This window comes from Catharus ustulatus, chromosome 13 (assembly GCF_009819885.2).
Source record: "Catharus ustulatus isolate bCatUst1 chromosome 13, bCatUst1.pri.v2, whole genome shotgun sequence".
NCBI classification, from domain to species: Eukaryota; Metazoa; Chordata; class Aves; order Passeriformes; family Turdidae; genus Catharus; species Catharus ustulatus.
In genome coordinates this window covers 12979985-13003392 of record NC_046233.1, presented here as the reverse complement: position 1 = coordinate 13003392, position 23408 = coordinate 12979985, and the positions used below count along the sequence as shown (strand labels likewise).

Here is a 23408-nt window from a genome sequence, read left to right as displayed (position 1 = left end):
TACACAGTTTTTACACACCTGCAGGGGTGGTGACTCCACCACTGCCCTGAGCAGCCTGCACCAGGGTTTGACAAAGTTTCTGGTGAAGAACTCATTCCTAATACCGATATATATTTATATATAGATATACATATAATATTTTTTAAGTGCAATTATTCCTGATTTTTACAGGCTTTGCAGAAAATAATGTGTTCTGCAATTACAGTACCCTTACAAATTGGCCCATCCATTAATTAATTAAGTACGCACATTATGGTTGCACAATTTTGAACATATTATTCCTTTCATGATGTATCACGCAAAATTAGGAAGATAAAACTAAAAAGTTGGTGGAAAGGAAAAGACTGCATCTGAGATCTCAGGATGTTATGCAAAAGAGTAGCAGACAGAGAAAAAAAAAAAGACAAAAAACTAGAAGCTGTTGGCATTACACATTACTGCTTAAGTTTTCATTCTAAAATGTTTTCTTAAATAAATACAATTGTTTTAGACATAAGGATGCTATGCAACACTACCCAGATCCTTTAAAGATAGATTTATCATTGACAAAAGCATTGACTAATGGGCACACTTTTTTTTCGTAACGTGTCCTGTAGTAGTGATACATGCACTCACGTACTCTTCCATTGGTTAATATTACACATCTTAGAAAGCCCAAAGTATTCATGACCTTACTCCAAAGGCATAATTATCAATGTGCACAAGAACATTCTCTCTCATCAGTACTTGTTTCCATGATAAAATCATTAGTTTCTATTAGTCAGAGACTTCATAAAAATGAGCTTACATGAGCAGATTACAGCACAGCAAAAACGAGAAGAGCAGTTTGTCTGTTTCAAACAGTGAACGACAGACTTGGCAGTACAGATTGTAGGTGAAGTGGTCATTTAGATACTGAAGTCGCTTCTTCAAAATTTTGGATTTATTGCTAAAAAGAAAAGAAGTGATAAAGTGAGACTTCAAATTCAATAACATAGACAATCCGTTAAGAAAACTCATCTATTATTGGAGGATTTATATTAGATCTACAGGCTCTACAAGGGACTTAGGTATCAGTTCCCCCAAAATTTCTAGTATACTCCCTGTCTTTTTAAAAGAATGCAGCACTTTTTGAAGTCCCAAGCAAAATAATAAGCTGAAATCAATTTGCCACAGTTAAGTGGTGGCACTGAGTCTTCAAAACGGAGCCTATTTCAGAACCTGACTTCACACTAAGTAACATTTTAAAAATTCTTAAATATAGCACAAGCCAACAGTTCATAATTTAACAATAACTAAAAAGAGCAATTAATTAATTAATGAATCCTATTTTCCTTCAAAAGTCTGAATTTAAGGAGGTAAATTATTTCCAAATGGAGAAAACTATTTATAAGAAGAGAATGAAACACCCTTCTTTTCTGCAGACAGGCCCTGTTTACCTGTCATGAATGGAGCTGATGTAGAGGTTGACAAACCAGCTGAGGGAGTACTGGTACATGGGGTCAATATTGGCCAGGTCAGCGATGCTGAAGAACAGCACGGCCGAGTGCTGTGCCACAGGCCGGTACGCCTCCCGCGACTCCGCGATCTTCAGCTCCGTCTTCTCTGCAATCTGCACATCCACGCCAGGGAGAAACAACAGCTTCTCATAGTCTAATACTCTTCACATTCTACAAAAATACTGCTACTTAATAACACTTCCTAAATGGTTCCATACAGCACTGTAACACCAGAGTAAGCAACTCCTCTGCTCCGGCAGGCACCACCCCAGTAGGTAAAATGAGCACTTGGCTCTACCTCAGTACTGCCCGATCTACTTACCTGCACTACAGATAGACATACTTCAAAACATTTTAAAGACTGAATAAACTACCAGTGAAGATTCTAGAACAGATCCAATTTTATTTTTCTTCCCATTTCACAAGTATAGAATTTGCTCCTTGTGCTATGCATCCAAATCAGAGACCTCCTGCTGGCTGCAAATTTTGACATCTAATTTCTCAGTACTACTGAAGAAAGCACACATAGATGCTCCTTACCTGCTGTTTTCTTGTGATCTCATTAGCCATGACTTTGGCAGAATCCAAGACCTGGATGGCAGTCTCATCTTCCAGAATATCACCTTCAGATGACTCTAAAGTTTCTAAAATTTTCTTCTCAATTTCTTGTAGATTCTTTTTATTGGCTGCTGACTGAACAATGAGAGCATTTCTTTCCTCTTCTAAATCTGGCCTAATGAAGAAAACCACAAAAACTCAAAAATTAGTCAATGCTCATTTCGCACTGGCTGCAAAAGAAGCCCATGAAAATTACTCCCTCTTCCTACAGGAAGTTATTTGTGATTATTCGTTCCAGTTTAAGCAGGTTTTTGCTGTTTATCATCTATTTATACTGGTGAGTACAAATTTCTTTGCATGACCTCAACTCATTATGTGGAAATGATGGTCTAATCTTTAACATCCAAGCATTTTACAAATGGCAGTTCATCCTGCTTTTCCTTTATTGCATCCCTGCTGCCTGAAAAAAAACCCCACCATGTGATATGCAGAGCCACTTTACAGCTGGAAACACTTCCATTAGCAAACAGTTTACCCCAACTGCACAGACATGTCTGTCCAGCCCAGATACCACTTCTCTGAATGTGGTATCAGATATGATCCATAATCAATTTCAGAGGGACTTCACATTTAAATTATACAAAATTTAAATGAAATCCTCTTAGTTCTGCACCTTTTTCTGGTAGTTCAGTCACACTGAAAACATAACAGTAATGATTTAAACTTCAAATAATATTTACATAGCTTTCTAGCATTCAAGGAATATTCCAGGAAAAAATTGCCATGAAAAAACAATGTATTCACACCTGCTATTTCAATTAACTTGTGGATACTTACCCCTAACACTTGCCTAATAAATCTTTTAAATAATGACATTTTAATTTGAAGCTGATACTGGGCAACATTTACACCATGCAACATCCACTTTTCTATACAATAAATTAATTTCTCATTTCCCTGGAATTATGCCATAAAAATCTTTAATGGCTGTTAATCATAGAGACCTACCTTTCTTCTGCTACAACAATACCTAGCAGCTGGTCTTCAAGTCCCTCTGGTGTTATCATAAAATTGAGTAATAAAACTTTTGTAGCAAGTTCAGGCAAATAGTGTGGATTTCTTAGTTTTGTGGTAATAAAAAACTTGAAATCACTGGAATACTCAATAATGTTCTCACCAAGCCTGATACACTCCATACCTCCTAAAGTTTAAAAGAGAAACATTAAGAAAATATATCTACTCCATTTATTCACATAAAAAATACTTCTATCATTCAAAAAAAAAAAAAAAGCAAACTTCTAATCAAAGATAAATTTTCTGAGAAGATAAAATGAATACGTAAATATATCTGATAGTCTGAAAAATTCTCACAGACTTCAATAGGGCAACTTTTCACTCTTAGCACATGAAATCAAGTCAATTCAATTACTACTGTACTTCCAATTTGCATACAAAAGAACTAGAGATGGCAACAGAGAGCTGTGGAATTATTCCCAAATATTGTCTTCTTACACACTACTCTTTCCTTGAATTACTTGTCTGAAAGAGGAAACCACAAAGTAAAAAAAAAAAGTGTTTGAGCTTTACTTTCCTTTTGTTTTTTAATTCTGGACATGAAAACCAGTAAAGACAAACTAGGTAAGAAGGAAGGAAAGCATATTTTTCTTTCTGTCATCTAACAGAAGGAGAAGTTGAAACCAAATTCAAAGCTATTTGCTAAGTACAGTGTAAACTGTGCCTTAAGCAAAATGCCTTGACAGTGTATCTTGATTTCTGTAAAATTTAGCAAATATTATTATAAAACTAAAACATATGAAAAGGAACAAGCAAAACAATTTCATTGACATTGTTTCCTTCACAGAATTTCTTTAGTCTCCTATATGTGAAGGCTTTCACATGAAACTGTTATCATGATAGGCAGGAATGACATTTATTAAAAAGTAAAACTTCAGGCTGGTGTGCAATTACCCCTCTCTTACCAGAGGCAGAATTAAGGCAAGAAGAGAGCAATATGAAAAACATCAGGTGATGCCAGAGATTAGAAACTGAACATTAATGTTCTCTCCTTCAGGGTTCTAAACTAATTCCGCTGTACCTTGTTTAAATGTCTGTTTAAGCAGCAAAGGTTCAAGAGATGGGTCTAGTTCTTCTCCAACATTTTCTAGCAGCAGGGGAGTCCCAAACTGAATGCAGTTCTCCACAGTTCTCATATAATCTGTGTCACTGATCTTGATAACATTCAGACGGTTGTCCTTCTCAAAATTCTTGATCCATTTATTTGCTTGACCTTGAGGATCAATCATTAATGGCCTAGAAAACACAGGACACTTTCCTCGGTGCTTGCAGACATTTTTCAAATTTTTAAACTATTTTCTGTATCAGACTCTCAAGAAGAAGTGATAGAATTTAATGACATTATTTTAAGGTATCAGTGAATAATGGATGCACAAGTGTTTTGAGATAATTTGAAAAGTAATAGAAATAGCTTTAAAAGTTGCAAACGATTTTTAACATTTTTCATAAAATAACCAGAATGCAGAATTCTTGTGAAATATTGTTCCACCTCCCCAGTGGAATACAAAGATTCCACTCCTTTTTTCAATTACATTGCTCTGCAGAAGCTCCATTGTTTCCAGATATACTCTTTTTTTAAAAGTAGGAACTTGTTTGGATCTGAAAATTAAACGTTTCTGTCACCTACCAACGTCTTGAATTGTCAACAATGACCCCATTGTCTATAGAAAATACATCAGTTGGCAAACCAGCAATATTCCAGGCTCTTATTTTCACTGGGTCACCAAGATTCTTGCTCAAAGAGAAAGTCTCAGAACAAGGGATTTCTTTCTCCTGAAAGAGGGAGGGAAAAAACCAACAAAATAAACACTTTTCATTATTCTGTGTTTCTTCAGACCTTTATTAAATGCCACTTCAATCCAAAAATGACAACATGCATTTTGGTTTAAGAGACTGAAATAGGTAACGTACAAGTAAAACTCCTGGGGAAAATAAAACTATAATTTCAATAATTAACTACATTTCCCCACTAAATATACTCTCTTTTATATTTTGTATATTTATTTATATTTTGTATATTTGTATATCTTTATATTTTTTATATTTACTCTCTTCGTATTTTGTAAGATTTGTCAGATTTTTGGTACATTCATAATGTAGGAGGTTTGTTACATAAAGTTATGACTTAAGAAATTCATACACAGCTGGAAATACCTAATTATATCTTTCATTAACTCAGTACAGCAATATAGTGCTGATTTGTTACTGTTTAAGGCATTTTAAAGTTATTCCAAATCACTTGATTTATTAATTACGGCATTCATATAAGTTTGTTGGAAGTGTCCCTTTGTAAACCACAAAATCAACCATCCAATTAACATACAAATATTTGATGGTGTAAGTTCTAGAATGTTTTACATTACACATAACTGCATTTTAAATTTAATTCTTTCATTTAAAGGCAAAATATAGAAAACATGAGATTTTACTTCAGTAACAATCAAGCCTTACAAAATCAATGATGGTCTCTAGTTTCTGATATGCTATTGTGGAGTAAAGCTTAAGTATGGAGTAAATTCACTGATTTAGTTAAATTCAAATCTACAAAGTATTGGATCAGCAGAACTGATCCCATTGGTTTACCCATGAGGTTTACTAGACTAACATAAAATAAATTACAATGGATTTTTGAAGCCTTTTGCAGTAGCCTCAAAAAGCCAAACCATTAGTTTAACTCTAAGATAACCTTCTAACCTCGCAGAGTTTACTCCAGTCTTTGGTACATTCTTGTCGAAATCCAGCAGTAAAAGCTCCCAGATATGCTATTACACCAGCTGATATTAAAGTATCTCCTGTCAGATTATCATATTCCTCTTGAAGATCGCATGCAGCCTGATTCCATCTATGACAAGCAGAAAAAAGTCATGGTGAAGCCTCCATATTAATGATATTGATGTTAAAAATCAACTTAGTTTTGTTCATCTCAGGTATGAATAGGTAAAAAATATGAAAACTTCATTAATGTATTCTATTCTCATTTTGAAGAGACTTCCTCTACAATTCTCCCAGTGTTGCTCCCTATATTTTTATGTTACAAACAATTAGAAATATTTCAAGGTGTAAGACATTCTTTAATGTTACAGTCCTCAGATAAAAATACAGCATTAAAAGTTTTCAAGGGTTTTATTTCAAGTTCTATTTCTACAGTGGCTGTTTTAATCTGACAGTTGAACTTGAACCTGACCTTGTTTTTTCTCCACCAAGGCCTCCAATCAACTTCTCTGCTCGTTCCAGTTTTTTAGCACACAGATCAACCTGGAATTCTAAACGAGCCTTTTCTTCTGTCTTTTCAGCAAAGGTTTTCTCCAAAGCAGCCAAACGGCCTTCAACAGCCGCAAGTTCTCCTCTCTTCTGATTCAACAGTTCCATTGTGATTGCCAAGGACTCCTCTGCCACTTTTAAACGTTCTTTTTTGGGTTCAATCTCCTATTGAATTACAACCAATACACAAATGCTTTTGGTAAGTTTTTGTTACTTTATTATTAACTGCAAACCCAGGGTGAATACACGGAGCAAAGGAAGATCCCACAGCACCAAGGGGCAAGGATCAAAACCTCACCTTCGATACCCTGTGAAAGACTTCCATTCCCTTAATCCATTTGCACAAACCCTCTGCTGCTGAGGAAGCTTTAGCCACCACTTGTGGATCAAACTCTGGATTAGTCAGGTACTCAGTCCGAATCTTTTGCATTACAGCTTCCTGGATAACAAAAGCATTAGAACTCATCAGATCTCATGGCCGACACTTCAAAATTGCACAGATTCATTGCCATTTCTCTACACAACGAAATAAAAAAGAACTATTCTGTATTAATTGTTGTAGAAATCACTGCTCATGTGATTGTTTTGATCTTCCTATCATGTTTCATAGTCTTTTCCTGTTTTCATTCTAATCCTGTCCTTATCCGTTCTACTCATGCATTTGTTGCATCTTCCATGTGGCAGCTCCATAAATGCTAGGAGCACTACAGTCACATAGAAGCCTTAATTTACATTGCCCTTTGTGTAAAACACACCAATTCCATTATTTGCTACCTTTTTCTCAATACACAGTTTTGGGGATAATTACAAAAATGCATTTCTCCTAATGTAATACAAAATATAATTGCTTGTGCCTACTTTTGGGGATCAGTTTCATAAAGGGCAAAGCATATTCTATAAAGGACAAAGCACATTCAATTTCCAATTAATGTAGCAAAGGGCAAGTATCACACTCTTGGATAGCAAGACCTTTGGGAGAAATTATCATATTTGAAAGGTTATACAGCTAGTACATTTCTGCATTTATTGTATAACTGCCAGTATAACCAACAAAATATCACCCATTCTGTCATTCGTTCATTAATTCATTTAATCAAAATAATACAATTAGAAAAAGATGTTAAGAAAAGTAGAAATGGGCAGTCAATTATAAAAAGAAGTTTATAATGCTGAATAGTTGATCTAGTAAAACTAGCAAAACAAAAAGTCATGGGAAAGCTGGACATGGATCAAATATCCATTGGTTACACCAAAAAACCCTTATCAACTCCCAAAACAGAGTATGTGAAATGAGGCTAAAAGGACACAGGCTCAGAAGAAACTGATCGATTTGGAAAAATCATGTCTCCAATAAAGTATTTTCTAATTTCATTTTTTTCCCTGAAAGAAAGTGTCAACATAACAAAAATTACTGAAAAAGCCTTACTGGAATAGGTTTCTCGGAACAGGCTTTCAAATCCTTTAAGAAATTAATGTTGCCAAGCATTTTCTGGCTTGCAGTCCAATAATCCAAAATCTACAAAACACAGTAGGAAATACCTTTTCAGGCTTTAAAAAAATACACATACAAAAAATTACAAACCTAATTTAATTAAAGCTCATGAATATTTAATGCTGATAACCCGGTATATCCTTGTGATGCCAACAAAGCATAAAATCTGTCACATCAAACATTTCCTTCCAATCATACTTTAAGCCAAAAAGTAAACAGTGTCTCAGGGAACTTATGTATTATCTATTCCCAAGAAATGTGTAAAGCCAATTAAATCTGGTGCATTAGAAAATTTAGAAAATAAGGAATTCTGAAAGTTTTCAGTAAAATCCTGGGTAGAGGCTATAAGTACTTGCCTACTTTTAATGGACCTTGGTTTGTCTTGTTTATTGGATAAGTTGAAAAGAACATGAATTACATTTTTAATTACTACTTTTATTACTATTGTCTACCATTTTACCTTGCCTCCAGATCCTGAAGGATCTGGAATTCTTTCAGGTTTTTTTTCTCTTATGACACAGACAGCAGCCATGACAAGTTTGACACCAGATGGAGGATTTTTCATTGTTTTGACAACTGCTATATCAGAAGGCTAAAACAAAAAAAAATTTAGTAATATGCCTTTCTCAGTACTCAATAAATAAACTGATAGAAAAAAGAAGAATTATAACACCATTACAAATAGAGGTAATACAGGACTTTAAGAAGGGATGACACAATGTTACCATAACAATTAACAATATCTACCAATAACCTCTATGCAGAGAAAATAAAAATTAAATAAATGCTAATAAACTGTTAACTAATAATTAAATAAAATTACATTTTAAATATTCCAGGTCAGAATATTTTTGATAAACTACTGTGTCATCTAAGATATCTCACATTCTTCTAAATTCCTATTTTGTTTTAGAGAGTTAAATAACACTTTCAAATCCTGAAATTTAGATCAGCTTGCCTTCAAAGTGTCAAGAGCAGCAATTGCAGCCTCCATGACAGGTAATGCCTCTGCCAGGTCACTCTCACATTCATTTTTCAGTGCCTGAGCCTCATCAGCTTTTGCTGTAGCTATTTCTTCATCCACTTTTACAATTTTTCTTTTTTCTTCTACTTCGGCAGATTCTACTTCTATAATCTAGGAAAGGCCATGAGTGTGCTTTATTTATATTGTACCACGAATGATCAAATAAACTGAAATTACCTACTACAGAATTTATGGAATACTGTAAAATATAAAGTGAACATTGAAGTTTTTTATTATGTTAACATTAATTCAATTTACGTTAAGGGAATAATTTCTTAGCATATTGCAACACCATCATGGAGTTTTAACAGTAGATAAACTGCATGATATCAGATTATTCTCAACAACAGCTATTCAAAATATGTTTGAAGTTCAGGAGACAAGAAGCTCCTCATGTTTGTACATCATGCTGTAACTAAAATGGATGAGCTTTAACAGGGAGTTTTAGCTTCACAGTCTGTAACATTGACTATTGAAATTTATTTTCTTTTCAGAGATAAGTCAAGCCTTTATCCAACCCCCTCTGCAGGTCTAAGGGAGTGACATTGAGTTTTCTTAGAGGTAGAAGAAATACCACTGTATCTGTAAAAAGCTTTTTGTCCTCTGCAGGAATCAGAAACAAGTGCATAATATGTCAATTAAATAATGCTTTTTTTGTGATGCAACAGTCACATACTAGATAAGTATGCATGCATTTTCATATACTGGAATTTTCAAACCACTCGAGATTTTTGATTCTAAATCACTAAATTCCCATGAAATTAACATCTTTAGAATCCTATTTAGTTTCTAAATAGGAGCTTTAGGGTTTAGGATCCTTGGATAAATCAAGCGTATAATCTCTGTGTATGCAAAGACAGACTGTAAAACTATTCCTGTGTGTTTAGTCATACCTAGTCATATGAAAAAACTATTTGAGGTTTTCACAATGTTTGTGAATCAACTCGGGAAATCTGATTTAATCACTATTAGCATGAAAGTTCCTCTAACATCCTTCAGCATAGAACTTAGGCAACAACTGTATATCCAGAGAATGTATTTTATATAAAGAATGAAATTTTCTTTCTGTTCTAGAATACTGGAAACATTTTTAAACAAGAAGTGAGCTCAAAAACCTCAATTAAACTCTTACTTTCTGAAAGTCCAACATTAATGAAGACACATGGTAACATTAAAAGCCACAAACCTATATTTGCATATCTACCTTCATCATGCTTGCATTTTCCACTTTAGCCTGTTCCAGTTTGGGCTGCAGCTCAATTAATTCCTCTTTCATCCTACCAACCTATGCATATACAAAAGAATCAGGTGGGATCCACAAGGGTCAAGCACAATTTCCAACAATTTCTTTAAGACCTAGATTTTACCTATTGACTAAATTACTGATTGAAACAATGCTTAGATCCTTCTATCAAAATATTTCCAAGATTTCTTTTTATCTCCTATGTACAATGTCTAATTTTAAGAACTATGTTCACAGTCATGACAGTTCTGTTCATATACTACTTAACAACATATGCTTAGAGATGTGGGGCTCTAGCACAAGTTCTGCGATTGTAGGAAAGAAAAGGCAAAAAGCATTTGCTAGTTTTACTGTTGAAGATTGAGCTAAATAAAATTTGAAGTACCAATTTTGACTGACTTCTCCAGAAAAAGACCTGCATTTGACAAATATTTTCTATTTTCACTTCCATATTTGTTGTAACTGACCTGTGACTCAGCAAAAGCTAATTTATCTAGCCCATTCACATATTTCTTCTTGGTTTTCATTACACTGTCTCTTTTCTCAGTAAGGAGTCTCTGAAATGCAGCAATAAGCTCAAGATAAGAAGTAGGAGTAACATAATTATAGCGTCCCAGACTTCGTAAAAACCTATTCAAAAAGTAAAAAAAAAAAAACTTTAAATTTTAATTTACTTTTTGATATTCTTTTTTAGTTTATCATTAGCAAAGTTATGTAACGGATAAGCAATAACAATTTCAACAATTTTATATAATTATTATGAAGGCAAATAGTTGTCTTAACTTTTAACATATAAATGAGTAGCACTGAAACTCAATCACGCAATACCTTATGATTGTTTGCAAAAGCCACAGACTGACCTTTCAGAGAGTGACAAAACTGAAGTATGAAAGTATTTACAGATGGGCACAACTCCTTGACGCTCAGTGTCTGAGAGTTGAAGTGTTTCTAAGAATTTACTAGCCACACGTTCGAGGGCATCTTCAGGCCATGGCTGAGGGAGAAATCAAGAGGAAAGAATTTGTAAAATTCAACTGTTGTCAATCTTCAAATGTAAAAATCAGTTTTTACCATTCAAATTACCAGAATGATACACTAGTCCCAGCTGTGTCTCAAGAATAATGAGCTAATAAAACGGTTGGTTAGCTCAGGCAGCAAGGTCACTACCTATGCAATCTTTTCTGGCAGCTCCTGGTTGATCTTCTAGCTCAAAGATACACATTAACACTCCATCCAAAATGTACTGCATCTGTTCATCCTTTGGCAGAAAAACTGACATCAGCACTGGGCCAAGCTACAGAGTTAACTGGGCTTTATTGAGAGCAATACTGCTTACATCAATACTGTTTCTCCAAGTTTTATTCTGCGATAAAAGATCTACTGATGAACAACAGGATTTGTATTTGCTAGTCATTGCTACAATGGATGTAATAGGCAGCCACAAGTAAGACCATTTTACAGTCACAGTGAAATGATTTCTCTAGTCCTTTAAAACATACACATTATGTAATAAAATTAAAATTGCCATCATCAAACTAAGACTACTCATACTTCAGAAATGTGTAGCAACAAAATTTAACTTTATTTAGATGTAGAACTGTTGAGATCACACACCAAAGAAGTCCCAAAACATTACAGAAAAGGCTTATGCAATTTTAGAATTTTGAAAAACAGGGAGTACTTCTACAAGGAATACAGAAGAAAATCTGATGCCGCTTAGAAATAGAGTGTTATAGAACCTAAGTAGTTTTTTTAGGAAATAATATACATATTTTCCCATACCTGGAACCAATCAATAGTACAGCAGTTGATGAGTGAAGGAAACTGTCTCAGACGATTGCGGAAAGCATCTCCAATCGGGCTGAATGCCACCACAATATGGAGATTTTCTTTGCACAAGTTCACAAAAAGTGCATACAAGGCCAAGGGACTGAGTTCTTCACCTTTATTACCAGCCTGAACTGCTGCACGAACACCCTTAGGAATAATACATACCATAAAAAATGTAACATAAATTCTCATTAAGCACATCTGAAGTCCTATAGCAATCCTATTAATGGTAGCATCACCAGGAAATTAATCTTTTTAGTGGAAATAGGCAAAATAAAGTAGAAAACCAGAGCAAGTAGTAAATACTGTCTGAGAACAGGATTGCACTACTTATCTCTGACCCTGAAAACTCATTCCAGAAATGATCATCTGCTGCTCTGAGCAACTGAGAGAAGATTATGACAATAGAGTAAAAGAAGAATTCTTTGGAGGGAACAGATTTAAATGAGTAAAAACCAACTTTGCTCCAGCTGGAACATTGTGGATAGTTACCTAGTTCCAGCATACACCCAATGAATACATTCACACAAACTGCAAAACTGGAAAAGAGTCATATTATTTTAATATTGTCGTGCTACACCTAGCAAGAATGAAATAGTAATAGAACAATATTACAAGAATTATAATCTAACTTCTTTGAAAGATACATGAATCCAGGTATCAACATGCTCCATAACTTAAGTGCAAGAAAAACCAGTAGTAACACCTATCAAGTGTTACAGATATTGCAATAAACTTTTGTGTGTATACTAAGAACCACTTTGAAAGTCAATTAGAAGCACACCAAGTTAATTTAGTAAAAACATCACTGAGATAGGAAGACAGCGCGGTATACAGTTCCAAATATTGTTTGCTAACATTAAGTTTCCAACTTGATGTATGCAAATATTGATGCCTCTTCCTCCCAAATTGGGACTGCTATTGTGAAAATCCAAGTCTGAATTTAGTTAATTTTGGTTTTTTGCCTGAATACATTGCATCTCTACTTCTGAACCTAAATTCATGCAGCACCTTTGCCCACCTTATGTCTGAATATGAAATTCTATCTGACAATGCCCTACAGCCCCAGACAGTAGGAGTCTATTGACAAAGGCAGGCCATGTGTTCCAATAAAAATGTCACATCTTTGCACTTCACTGATCAATGAAAACATTATGAATCACAATCTTGTCCTACACAATACACTACAAAAATGAATATGGTCACACAGTAATTGTGAACAACACAAGATCTCCACATGCACAACATAATGCGTTTGTGAGCAGAGTGCTAGGTCAAAATTAAAGCATATAGTTGGCATGAACTACTTCATAAGTTTACTAAGCTGATTTATCAAAGGTCTCAAAAAGAAGTCACAGAATTAAGTGCAAATGTCCAAAAGCCACATTTCACACTGAACTGACCAAGTAGATTAAAAGGGAGGCAAAATTAAAGAGAGCTTCTAAAGATACCTCTAGGATTTCTTGTTTTTCATCTGCTGCAAAAATATTGGGAACCTCCCCTGTGTTGAGGACACTGTCAATATCTTCTAAAAAGCTTTCTTCTTTAATTTGTGTGTCTGTGATCAGAAACACAGTTTTCAAGCCTTTAACACCTGCACTTCTCAGAAGTCTCTGAAAAAGCAAGACAGTTAAAATTGTACATTCCAAAACACCCTTCCTCAAAATTAAGTCAAAATGTAGACAGGTTATTAACACTCACTTTCAGATCTTCTCTCCACTCATTTGTACCATAGGTCTTAGAAATCTCTGGTTGAAAGACACACATTCTTGCCATGAAGGCTGCCAGGCGGGTCAGAGACTGCCGCCCGCTTCCTCCCATTCCGACCAGCAGAGCATTCCCCCCCGACTGCTTCAGAATGCGGCTTAACCGAGACAAATGTTCCAGCATGTACCTGCATTGGGAACGTGCTCATTAGCAGAAGAGCAGGAATACATGTACATCTATGCACCTATAAATCTGTGAGAAATCAAGGAGGAGCATCTCCAAAACAAATTCCTGAATGCAAGCTGGGGTGGGGTAGAGAGGAAGAGGAAGGAAGAGTGGGCATGAACCACAAAATAAGGCAAAACTTAAAAGTCATCTATTATATTAACATCAGTATTTAGCTAAATTACTACAAATTGCTAGAAAGAACATGGAGAGGTAAGAACAGGAGCACTATAAGGATAAATGTGTTAAAGGAAAAGAAATACATTAATTCTTTACTTCAAAATAACAGCAGTATTACCAATTTTAACTTTCTTGAAGAATAGCAATTTAAGTATCTTTTTAAAGCAATCACTGGGAGACATGGTTTATATCAACAAACATCCCCCTTTTCTCTACTGCTGACAGTGTTTTATAACTTATATGTGGAATTGACATTGGAACATCCTCAGAAGCAGTATCTGCACATCACTGAGAGTCCTTGTTAAAACTCAGGTATGATTTGTCTCAGAATATGAAGCAAGGCTTATAGGAGATCACCTGCTTAAGCACAGGGCATGGGGTAATTAAAGCATGCCAAGCAGTCACTGTAAGTAGTCTCAAAAAAACTTTCAAACATTTCAAGAAAGATAAATTTTTGTTTATTTTTACTGATTAGAAAAATGAAAGAAACAAATTCAGATGTTATCCATGAGATTGAACTCTAAGGTTACAGTCAAATGTGCTCTCCTGGCTGCTGTACAGTGAGGTCACTGCAATATTGCTTCTACACTGATCAGAGGCTGCCAGCTCTTCAAACTGAGAGCCTAGCTATACATACAGGCACTCCGAAATCCAGTTTGGCAAAATGACCCAGACTAAAATAAGCTGCTATTAGAACTGTGTAAAGTAACCCTAATCACCTTCACAAAGTATCTACGTGTCAAGTCACCCTGGCAAATATGAAGAGGTGGTAATCTCTAGCAGTAGGGAGGAGGAAAGAGTTTGACCTCCTAATCTCTCTCAGTTGTAGCTCTGCATGATCAAGGGCCTGCAGAACCTAAAATTTTACAGGATTAGCTGCAGCACCAGCTGGGTGCATGGCTGTGCTACATAACAGCAGAGCAGACAGACAGCTATGATGGTGAACATCTTCCTCTCGGGGTGCTTGTCCTTGGGGAATGAAACTCCAGTGACATCCAGTGACAGAGGCCAAGGAGAAGTACAGTACCTACCTGATCCAGTGCACATTTCCAAAACTACTAAGGAAAATATTCAAAACCCCTTAGGAGAAAAGCTTCTCATTATTTACTTCCAGATAGGAAAAAGAGAAGTATAAGGGAAAATCGGTTTACTTCCATTCAACATGGTGTAACACCACCAACCCTTTTAAGGATGCATAAAAGGGAGGAGACATACAAAAAACCACAGTCCAAAAAATTGAATATACTGAATTACTAACTACTGCTTAAAGCTCTTTATACAACAGATCATAAGCACCTGAAAACAACAAGGTTCATTCTTGTTTTCTGGGTTTGATTATATTCATCCAGACACTGCTCCACAATATCACTGAACTCCTCAATACTCGGAACCTCAACATAAAGTCTTTCATCTCCCTCAAGTTCTGGAACCATGTAGTCACCAAAACACAAACTTCTCATGTTTTCTTCTGTTACCTATGGCAAATAGTTGACAAATTATGAAGTCAAGTTTAATATTTAATGAATGTATTCCTCATTGGAATTTTAGAAAATAAAGGAGAATTTAGACAAATACCCCAGACACAAGAATAAGCACTCCAAATATTTTGACCCACAGACAACAACCCTCTCAAAATTATGTTTCCTACATTGAACTTATTCTTAATTTGTTCTTGGAAAACAATTGGCTCAAATAGTCACTAACAGTCTTATAATCATGACCTTCAGATTACACCAAATTCATACATATGTATATTATGAAATGAACAACTAAGACCACAAAGTTATTTCTTCTATACATGAAAGAAATTACAAACACCATAAAAAAAACAACAAAAAAGGAAGACAAGGCATAAAATATAACACAACTATACAGAATTTGGGATGCTAAATTTTAATAACAACCACAGGATGCAGATGTACAAATTTCTTTTAAGGAAACGCAGTAAGGCTACTCACATTTTAAATGTAATATTTTTAAAAAAGGATGCTTATGTACAACAGTTAAATCCTCCTAAACAATTTTCATTTTCACATTTTTTCCTCATGAAGACATTTTGCCAAATTCAACTCAAGCTTTCATGTGCATTTGAATCAAAATTTCACCTATATTAACATTCGTGTCTTAAATTTTGCAATAAAACTATTTTGCAACAGGTTAAACATGATACTCACAGGTGATTTTCCTTCCTTCAGGTGTGCAAAGACTTTATCAAACGCTTCTTTGAAATGTTCTCTCACAATTTCTTTCACTAGATTGAACAACCAGGCTCTGTCCTCATCTTCCACCAGGCGGTCATAGAAGACACGAAACACCTCGTGTACAAACAGCCGAATCATCACATGCTTGTTTTCAACTGCACTTTTCTTAATGAGCAAACAGCCATGGATAACCCGGGAAAAGTCACGCAGGTTGAAGGTATAATGAGATTTGGTTGGTGTGGGCAAAAGGTTTTTGATGGCTTCCTTATAAACCTTCAGATAACAACAGAGAACAAAATTAAAAAGTAAGACTGACTGTATAATTATCATCATTCCTAAATGCCTTCTAAAATGTTATTTCTCAAAAAAAAATATACAACTTTCTACACTACATTATTGTAGAGCCAAAGGAACAAATTGAAGGAAACTTCCAGTAAGGTATTTGCCTCTTACCTCTAAAGTGGCAGTGACAATTTGATTTCCAGTTGTGTAGAATTCAAGAGAAAACTCATTAATCCTTAGGTAAAGAGCTACTACAGTAGAGAAGATGCGGATCATTGTTTCATCACTGAAAGAGTTGATGGTGCAAATGTTGAAGTGTCTCAGGAACCGAGGGGTGACGGGATTCCTCCCACCCCCTGGAGGCCCCATAGCAGCCAGTAACTGGACATCAACAAGGGTGATTTTAGAGGTGTCCTTAAAATCATACCTTCAAAATGAAATGCCATGTGACACTTAAATACAGATAGAACACATTACAACATCTATATGACAGACCACTCTTTGCACACATAACAAAAGTATTTTAAAATATATAAAAACATAGTAGGTATTATGTAATAAATATATCTATACATTTTATCTTTTTAAAAACAAACAACCCCTCTTCCCTAAAAAAAACCAAAAAAACCAACTAGTCCTTTAATTGTGTACCAGTTAATCTCTACATGTCATTTTCGGGCCCGAAAGAAAGATTATTTGTTTAAATTGCATTCTGTAAAACCCAACATGAAATTTTGAGTATTAAAACTGTAACTTGTCAAGATATATTATTATCTCTATTCAAGAACAACAGATATTTGAGCAGTGCCTGGAATCACAAAAATCGCTGTACTTGAGGAGAGTCTGGAATCACAGAATGATCCAGACTCAGGAAAACACCTGTTCCAATCTTCCAATAGAAGCAAAGCCAAAAACCTCGAAAGCAGGGAAGACTTGGAATTTATTTTATTTCATGCCTATTATCAGATCTGATTTCACTGTGAATTTAAAAAAACATTTTGAGATCTTGTTAAAAAAAAATTAGCGACTAATAGAAACATGGGTAATAAGGGAAACCAACATAAGAAATAAAATCAGAAGTTTTATATAACTGCACATATATAGATATGTACAGAAAACTGCCAACTCACTCTGAGGAGGAAGAGAAAGAAAAAGAACAAGAAACTGCACTGGAAAATAAAATTTAAATAATAAAGTCATAAATGAATAATTTTATTTAATGTATACTAACTCTGTCGAAGTTCAGCAATAGAACATTCTAAAACACTCAAAATTAATTTGATCATGAATTTCCCAAACTGAGAAGTCCTTAAAGAATAAGATACATGTTGCTTCAACTTTAAATAATGCATTTTTATATAAATTAAATGTACCTTAACATTTACAAACCACTTCAAAAAAGTTTTTAAAATAAAATTCAAGGGAATAAATAAGTGTAACAGCAAACACAGCATTAAAATAATTCCAAATAATTACCAAAATCCATGGTCAAAGAACTGTCTTAGAAGTTCTATAGGAGGCTGTGCTCCATACTTCTCCAAAGCTGGCATATTCATATCATCTACAAAAATAATGCACTTTTTTCCCATTGGAGGGCCAAAAACTCCTTTGCGCCTCTTGTCCAGCCTGGCCATGATAATGTTCTGCAATGCCAACAGGATCATTCAGAACACAGATTACATACTCATGCCCACAATCTCCCTGAGATCAAAATTATCTGTTCTACTAACCTGAGTCTGATTGGCACTGGTTCGAGCCGAAAAATTAATGAAGAAGGGGAAGTAGCGCTCCTTTTCCAAGTTGTTCATTAACTTGTCCTTGACATACACAGATTTCCCAGTTCCTGTTGGTCCCACTAGAAGAAGTGGTCTTCACAAAGAAAAAAAACAAGGCACACAGACTGCAGAAACCTAACATTGTAAACTAAAAGCAGCTAGAAGTCAAAGGTTTTACTAACTTGCCCTTCTTCTTCTACCTCTAAAAACATTACTTGCCTAAAGAAGAAACAAAACTGATCTAAGGCATTAATTAAACCCTCTTATAATTTTAGTTTGCTTCCACCATCAAGAAAATAGGAAGAGAAATAAACATTTTTCATTCCCTCGTTCTACTGGTGTTGGAGTATATGAACACACTGGGGAGTTAAATTTCTTCTGATAGTTTTTCATTAATTCAAACTCCATAAAGCTTTCAGCCTTGGAACCTGAGGCTAGTTGTATTTCATTCTCTTACATGATCATACCATGGCTAATACAACTAGTTTTGATAGGATTACTCAAAAAAAAATCCTAAAATAGGTATTTAATTGCCAAAGTAGAAAGAGGGTGCAACAATTTTTGGGCTCTCCTAAGAGCACCATCAGACTGCAAATACTAAAGTTAAGACTGTAATAAGGTTTCACAAAAAAACTAAAACTTCTGGGCAAGTTTTTTTGTATCAAATGTCTGTTTTAAAAGGTCAAATAAGCTGAGGGTTTGATAAAAACAATGAACTCAAAGGAAAGAATAAGAGATATTTCTACCTATGATCAAATTTCACTTCAGAAATTTGTAGTGAAGCAACTTACTTTCCATGGGTAATGAACAGGTCTAGCAAATAGGTATAGCGAACTGTATCCATAGTTGGGACTATAATATCTTGAATCTTCACATTTTTATCACTGTAACTAATTGGTTCAATAAATTCATTCCAGTGAATCCAACCTACTTTGCCTTTGAGCTAGGAAGAAACACACATGTAGAACAGAAGGGTGTTATACATATGAAGGGTTTTCTCTACTACTTCACTTAAAAATTAAAGTAATGGATTTTAATAAATGAATTAATATTTGATACTTCAAAAGTTTACACATTTAGTTTGCTTTGCCTCACTAATTAAGAATTAAAGTACATATGTAAACTTAGACTCCTTTCTTTTCTTAAAAACTTTGTTCAGTGAAAGCAAACAAAAAACCCACATACACAGAAAACCACAACAAAAAAACAAGAGAAGAAAGAAGTCTAATAGGCACTATATATGAAAATTGTAACACAAACTACCTATGGGCTTAATATTCTGCTTTCCTTCTGAACAGTTCACATTATTCCTTCTATACAAAAGCAGATTTGAATCTGTCAACAAAGCTTGGCTTACAAAATAAAGAAACAGTGGCCATATTAGGAATATAAATTAAATGTACACCTTAGTATCTTATTAAAAAATTGGTTAGTACACTGGTATTTGAAAAAGAAATGAAAAATGTATTGTGGGATTTAATCCAACCAACAACCTAAAACATGCAACAGGCTTTGTAAAGTTAAAATATCCAGCTGGTTGCACTTTCCTTCTCTTAGGGCTGTAAGAATCTATTCAGTTGATGCAGAAGCCAATCTTACCTCATACACATAGTCATAAACCAAGCCTTTCTCTTCTAAGGGACACTCCCACTTGCCCAAATTCTCTGGTAAAGGATTTGTTTCAGATTTCCCAGACAAAGTTTCCCTCAAGAAATTATCAAAAATTGTCCTGCTGTCACCATCACAAGTTCCACCAATGGACCAGATTGTGGCAAAAGTAAAACATCCCTGCAAAGGGAAAAAACATAGTAACTGTCTCATAAATTGTCACATTACATGAACATTGTACAGTCTGATTAACAAACATAATTCTAAAAAACATTGTTAAGTAGAGAGATGTCAGCAATTGCCCTTGAATATCCCTAGCCTAAAAAGATTTAGAAATCTGACTGTAGACAGAGCACACAATCTTACTCAAGGACAGAAAAAGAGAGAGAGAGAAAACAAAAAATAAAGGCCACTACATATAGCAGTACGTCACATGACAAAGCCTGAGAAGAGTTCTAATGACAAACCAAGATCTAGGAATTCTCTAATTTAATTTTAAATAACTACTTTCATATTCTATTTTCTTCAGTTTTTCCTAAGAATAATAATATAAGGTCAGACAGAGGATCCAACTAATATAACTGTCAGAAAATCCTCTTACATAGAGATTTTGCTCAGACATAGAGACAATCAGTGTTGCATGAATATTTATTTCCTTTAAGAGAAAGAAGACCCTTTGCTTTAGCTAACTTCTTGGTTAATTAAAAAGCATTTAGTAAAACACTATCCCATTTAATTGGAAAAAGAGTAAAATTTTAAATCATATTTGTCACTTGTAAGAATTCCACTTCATCTGGGTACTTCCAGAGTATGGGGAGAGAGAGCAAGGAGGTAGTAAAATTGTTTCACATGTCTCTTATTCACAAACTAGAGTTATTTGGATTAGTAAAACTGTTTAGAAAACTAGCATATAGAAAAAAATATATATATTTCATTCCATGTTAAAAAACCAACCATAATCCAGGCACGGAGGCTTTTGTTGGTGGGATCTTCTTGCACAGCTGGACAGATCAACATTTCAAAAATCCGTGTGAGAGCTACTACAACATTGATCTCACCTGTAGGCACCAGTTCCTAAGAGAGTCAAAAGGTTGGATGTTATACTTTATGTGTCCTGTAAATTTATCTTTAGGAGACAAAATACTGAAACAATTAGATCACTACCTAATTATGAACACATACTAGGAGGCAAGGTTTATACTGACTTTTACTCAAAATATCATTTGCCATCCTCAGGCATGGAAATGTCAAGACTTTTAGCTTGTTAACCATGTTCATGGCTACCATGTGAAACACTACAATGAAGCACCCTAAACCAAACCAAACCCACAGAAGTAACTACAGCAAAGCACGAGCAAAATTCTAAGCACTGTCACACTGAGCTTGCAAGGAAGTACACATTTCCCCTAAAACTTAAAAAATACTTCCTTATACAACATGACATCTTTAAAGAAAAAATGTACAAAAAAATCTCTTGGGAAGAATTTTTAATCAGTGTTTTAAATACTTACTTTACTTTTGAAAATAAGAAGAGGAAATCTATGATCAAATTTCAAGCCTTAGCTGACATTTTTATTTTAACTCTTCAAACTGGTCCTAGGAGCCCCAAATTCATTCTATCTATGCTTGTCATGAGAGAACAATCACCAAGGGTAACAGATTTGAAATGGCCACTAACTACTGCAGGAAAAAATGACAAAAAAATACCTTGCACTGTTTCTGACGGACTCTTAATGCTGGTGGCACCAACCAATTAAAAAGTCCCTGCAGAAGATCTTGATGTTCCTCTGAGTTCAGAGGTTCAGGCAGTTTAGTCAGCCAAGAGGTAACAATTGGTCTCCAGCCCAGTTGAGAAGGTTCCAAATAAATCATGCCACAACGACTGACCGTAGCAGGCTAAGGAAAAATTGTAAACTCATTTCTTTGTGCATTTAATAGACTGAATTTTGTTTAATACCTTCATTAAATACAAAACTTACTGATGCCTGAGAAAGGTCCATCGTTTCAAAAATAAGAGTCATCTGAGGGGACATTTGGATGACTTCCCCACTCATCAAACAAAGCTTGAAAGAGAAAAAATAATATGCAAGATCAGAAAAAAAAAATTAGTATTAAATTACACTTCTTATCACAGGGGAGTTCTATATGAAAATTGGCAAAGCCAAATAAAAGCAAAGGTAAGGGCAATTACATAAAATGCTTAACCACTTGTAGCAATAGATTCTTATCAAGCTTTAGTTAAATTCTTGACTTAAAACATAGTACTCCATAGTAACCTACCAGTAGGTTCATTACAATTGATCTTGCATAAGACAGGACAAAGAAAAGACAGCAAGACGACAAAAGATATCTGCGGCTTTTGCTGCTAATACTGAATCATTCCAGCTGGAGACACACTATCCTTTTGTACTAAAGAAAGTCCAGTTTGAATATTTTGACACATTATCATCCAGAACTTAAAAGTTCACGTATTGTCTCTAATTTTTATATTTGCTTTGAGATAAATAGGACCCATTTACAAAAGCGGTTTTACAATTTTGACTTCAGAAGTCATTATTTTAAAAATGCAACCCTTTGTGTCTTGGGATTGTCTTGAAATATTAAGTGTCTAAGTTTGTGTAGTCTTAGAAATAATGGAGCTTATCATACATAATTAATTGTAATTTCTGACATTTAAACATCAATTATTTATGTTCAAAAACTACATTATAGCATTAAGGAAATACTACATAATTCATGTTTTCAGCAATGAGTTAATATTGTGATTATAATTCCAATACAAACAAACAAACCAACCAAAAAACCAAACCAATCAAAATGCACCAAAAAAAAAAAAAGCTCACAACTTGTCACCAGCATCATCTTGCACTTGCTCTTTTCAAAAGTCAGGCACTGCAGTTTGTACTTGTGGTTTTATATGTAGAAGAATATTTTCAAAAGGTCACAATTTTATTCAGGCATTTTTTCCCCTGACTGGTACCTTTTTGTTGTCATCCAGAACCGTGTTCATGCTCTCTATCCACAGGGTATCGATGGGGCCATCGAAGATGACCCACTTGCGCTCGGGGGTCTCGGACAACGCAAATTCCCTGAAGGTCGTAGCAACAACCCCGTCTGTCCACTGATGGGGAGGACGTGGCCATGGGGAGTGAGACAAAGAACACAGCACAGCCTGAGCTGCCAGCCACAGAAACCCTTCCCTTTGCTTTCCATTATCCCTCACTTTTAACTGTTCTCCTCTTGTGCTGCAGAGAGCAGCAAGTAACTTTGGAGCTGCACTGAGTGTCTTAAAACAGTAAATTAAAGAAAAAAAAGCACTTGAAAAAATACAAAAAAGACCAGGAATTTAATTTACTGAAACTTACATGTGTTTCTTCCCTGTCTTTCATCTGTTTCTCTCCAGAGTCACCCTAAGTTGCACTATTTCACATTTACTACTTCGTATCATTCCTTCCTCAAACCTGTTTCAC

General features: G+C 34.9%; 1 protein-coding gene across 1 annotated transcript in view; it reads right to left on the bottom strand.

Moving 5' to 3' along the window:
• DNAH12 (dynein axonemal heavy chain 12) overlaps positions 1-23408 on the bottom strand; it is a 60230-nt gene that overhangs the window by 10735 nt on the left and 26087 nt on the right. The window contains exons 32-60 of the mRNA XM_033071221.2: positions 22919-23059; positions 21918-22001; positions 21646-21834; positions 20893-21012; positions 19930-20118; positions 19122-19273; positions 18286-18424; positions 18032-18198; positions 16727-16982; positions 16247-16546; positions 15369-15547; positions 13662-13854; positions 13412-13573; positions 11913-12107; positions 10991-11124; positions 10598-10760; positions 10092-10172; positions 8822-8998; positions 8324-8455; positions 7798-7887; positions 6670-6810; positions 6295-6536; positions 5805-5952; positions 4738-4883; positions 4132-4346; positions 3045-3237; positions 2019-2211; positions 1419-1591; positions 788-928 (exon numbers count right to left, since the gene is read on the bottom strand). Coding sequence (XP_032927112.1) covers positions 788-928; positions 1419-1591; positions 2019-2211; positions 3045-3237; positions 4132-4346; positions 4738-4883; positions 5805-5952; positions 6295-6536; positions 6670-6810; positions 7798-7887; positions 8324-8455; positions 8822-8998; positions 10092-10172; positions 10598-10760; positions 10991-11124; positions 11913-12107; positions 13412-13573; positions 13662-13854; positions 15369-15547; positions 16247-16546; positions 16727-16982; positions 18032-18198; positions 18286-18424; positions 19122-19273; positions 19930-20118; positions 20893-21012; positions 21646-21834; positions 21918-22001; positions 22919-23059 — 4835 coding nt within the window. The remainder of the gene's footprint in view (positions 1-787; positions 929-1418; positions 1592-2018; positions 2212-3044; positions 3238-4131; positions 4347-4737; positions 4884-5804; positions 5953-6294; positions 6537-6669; positions 6811-7797; positions 7888-8323; positions 8456-8821; positions 8999-10091; positions 10173-10597; positions 10761-10990; positions 11125-11912; positions 12108-13411; positions 13574-13661; positions 13855-15368; positions 15548-16246; positions 16547-16726; positions 16983-18031; positions 18199-18285; positions 18425-19121; positions 19274-19929; positions 20119-20892; positions 21013-21645; positions 21835-21917; positions 22002-22918; positions 23060-23408) is intronic.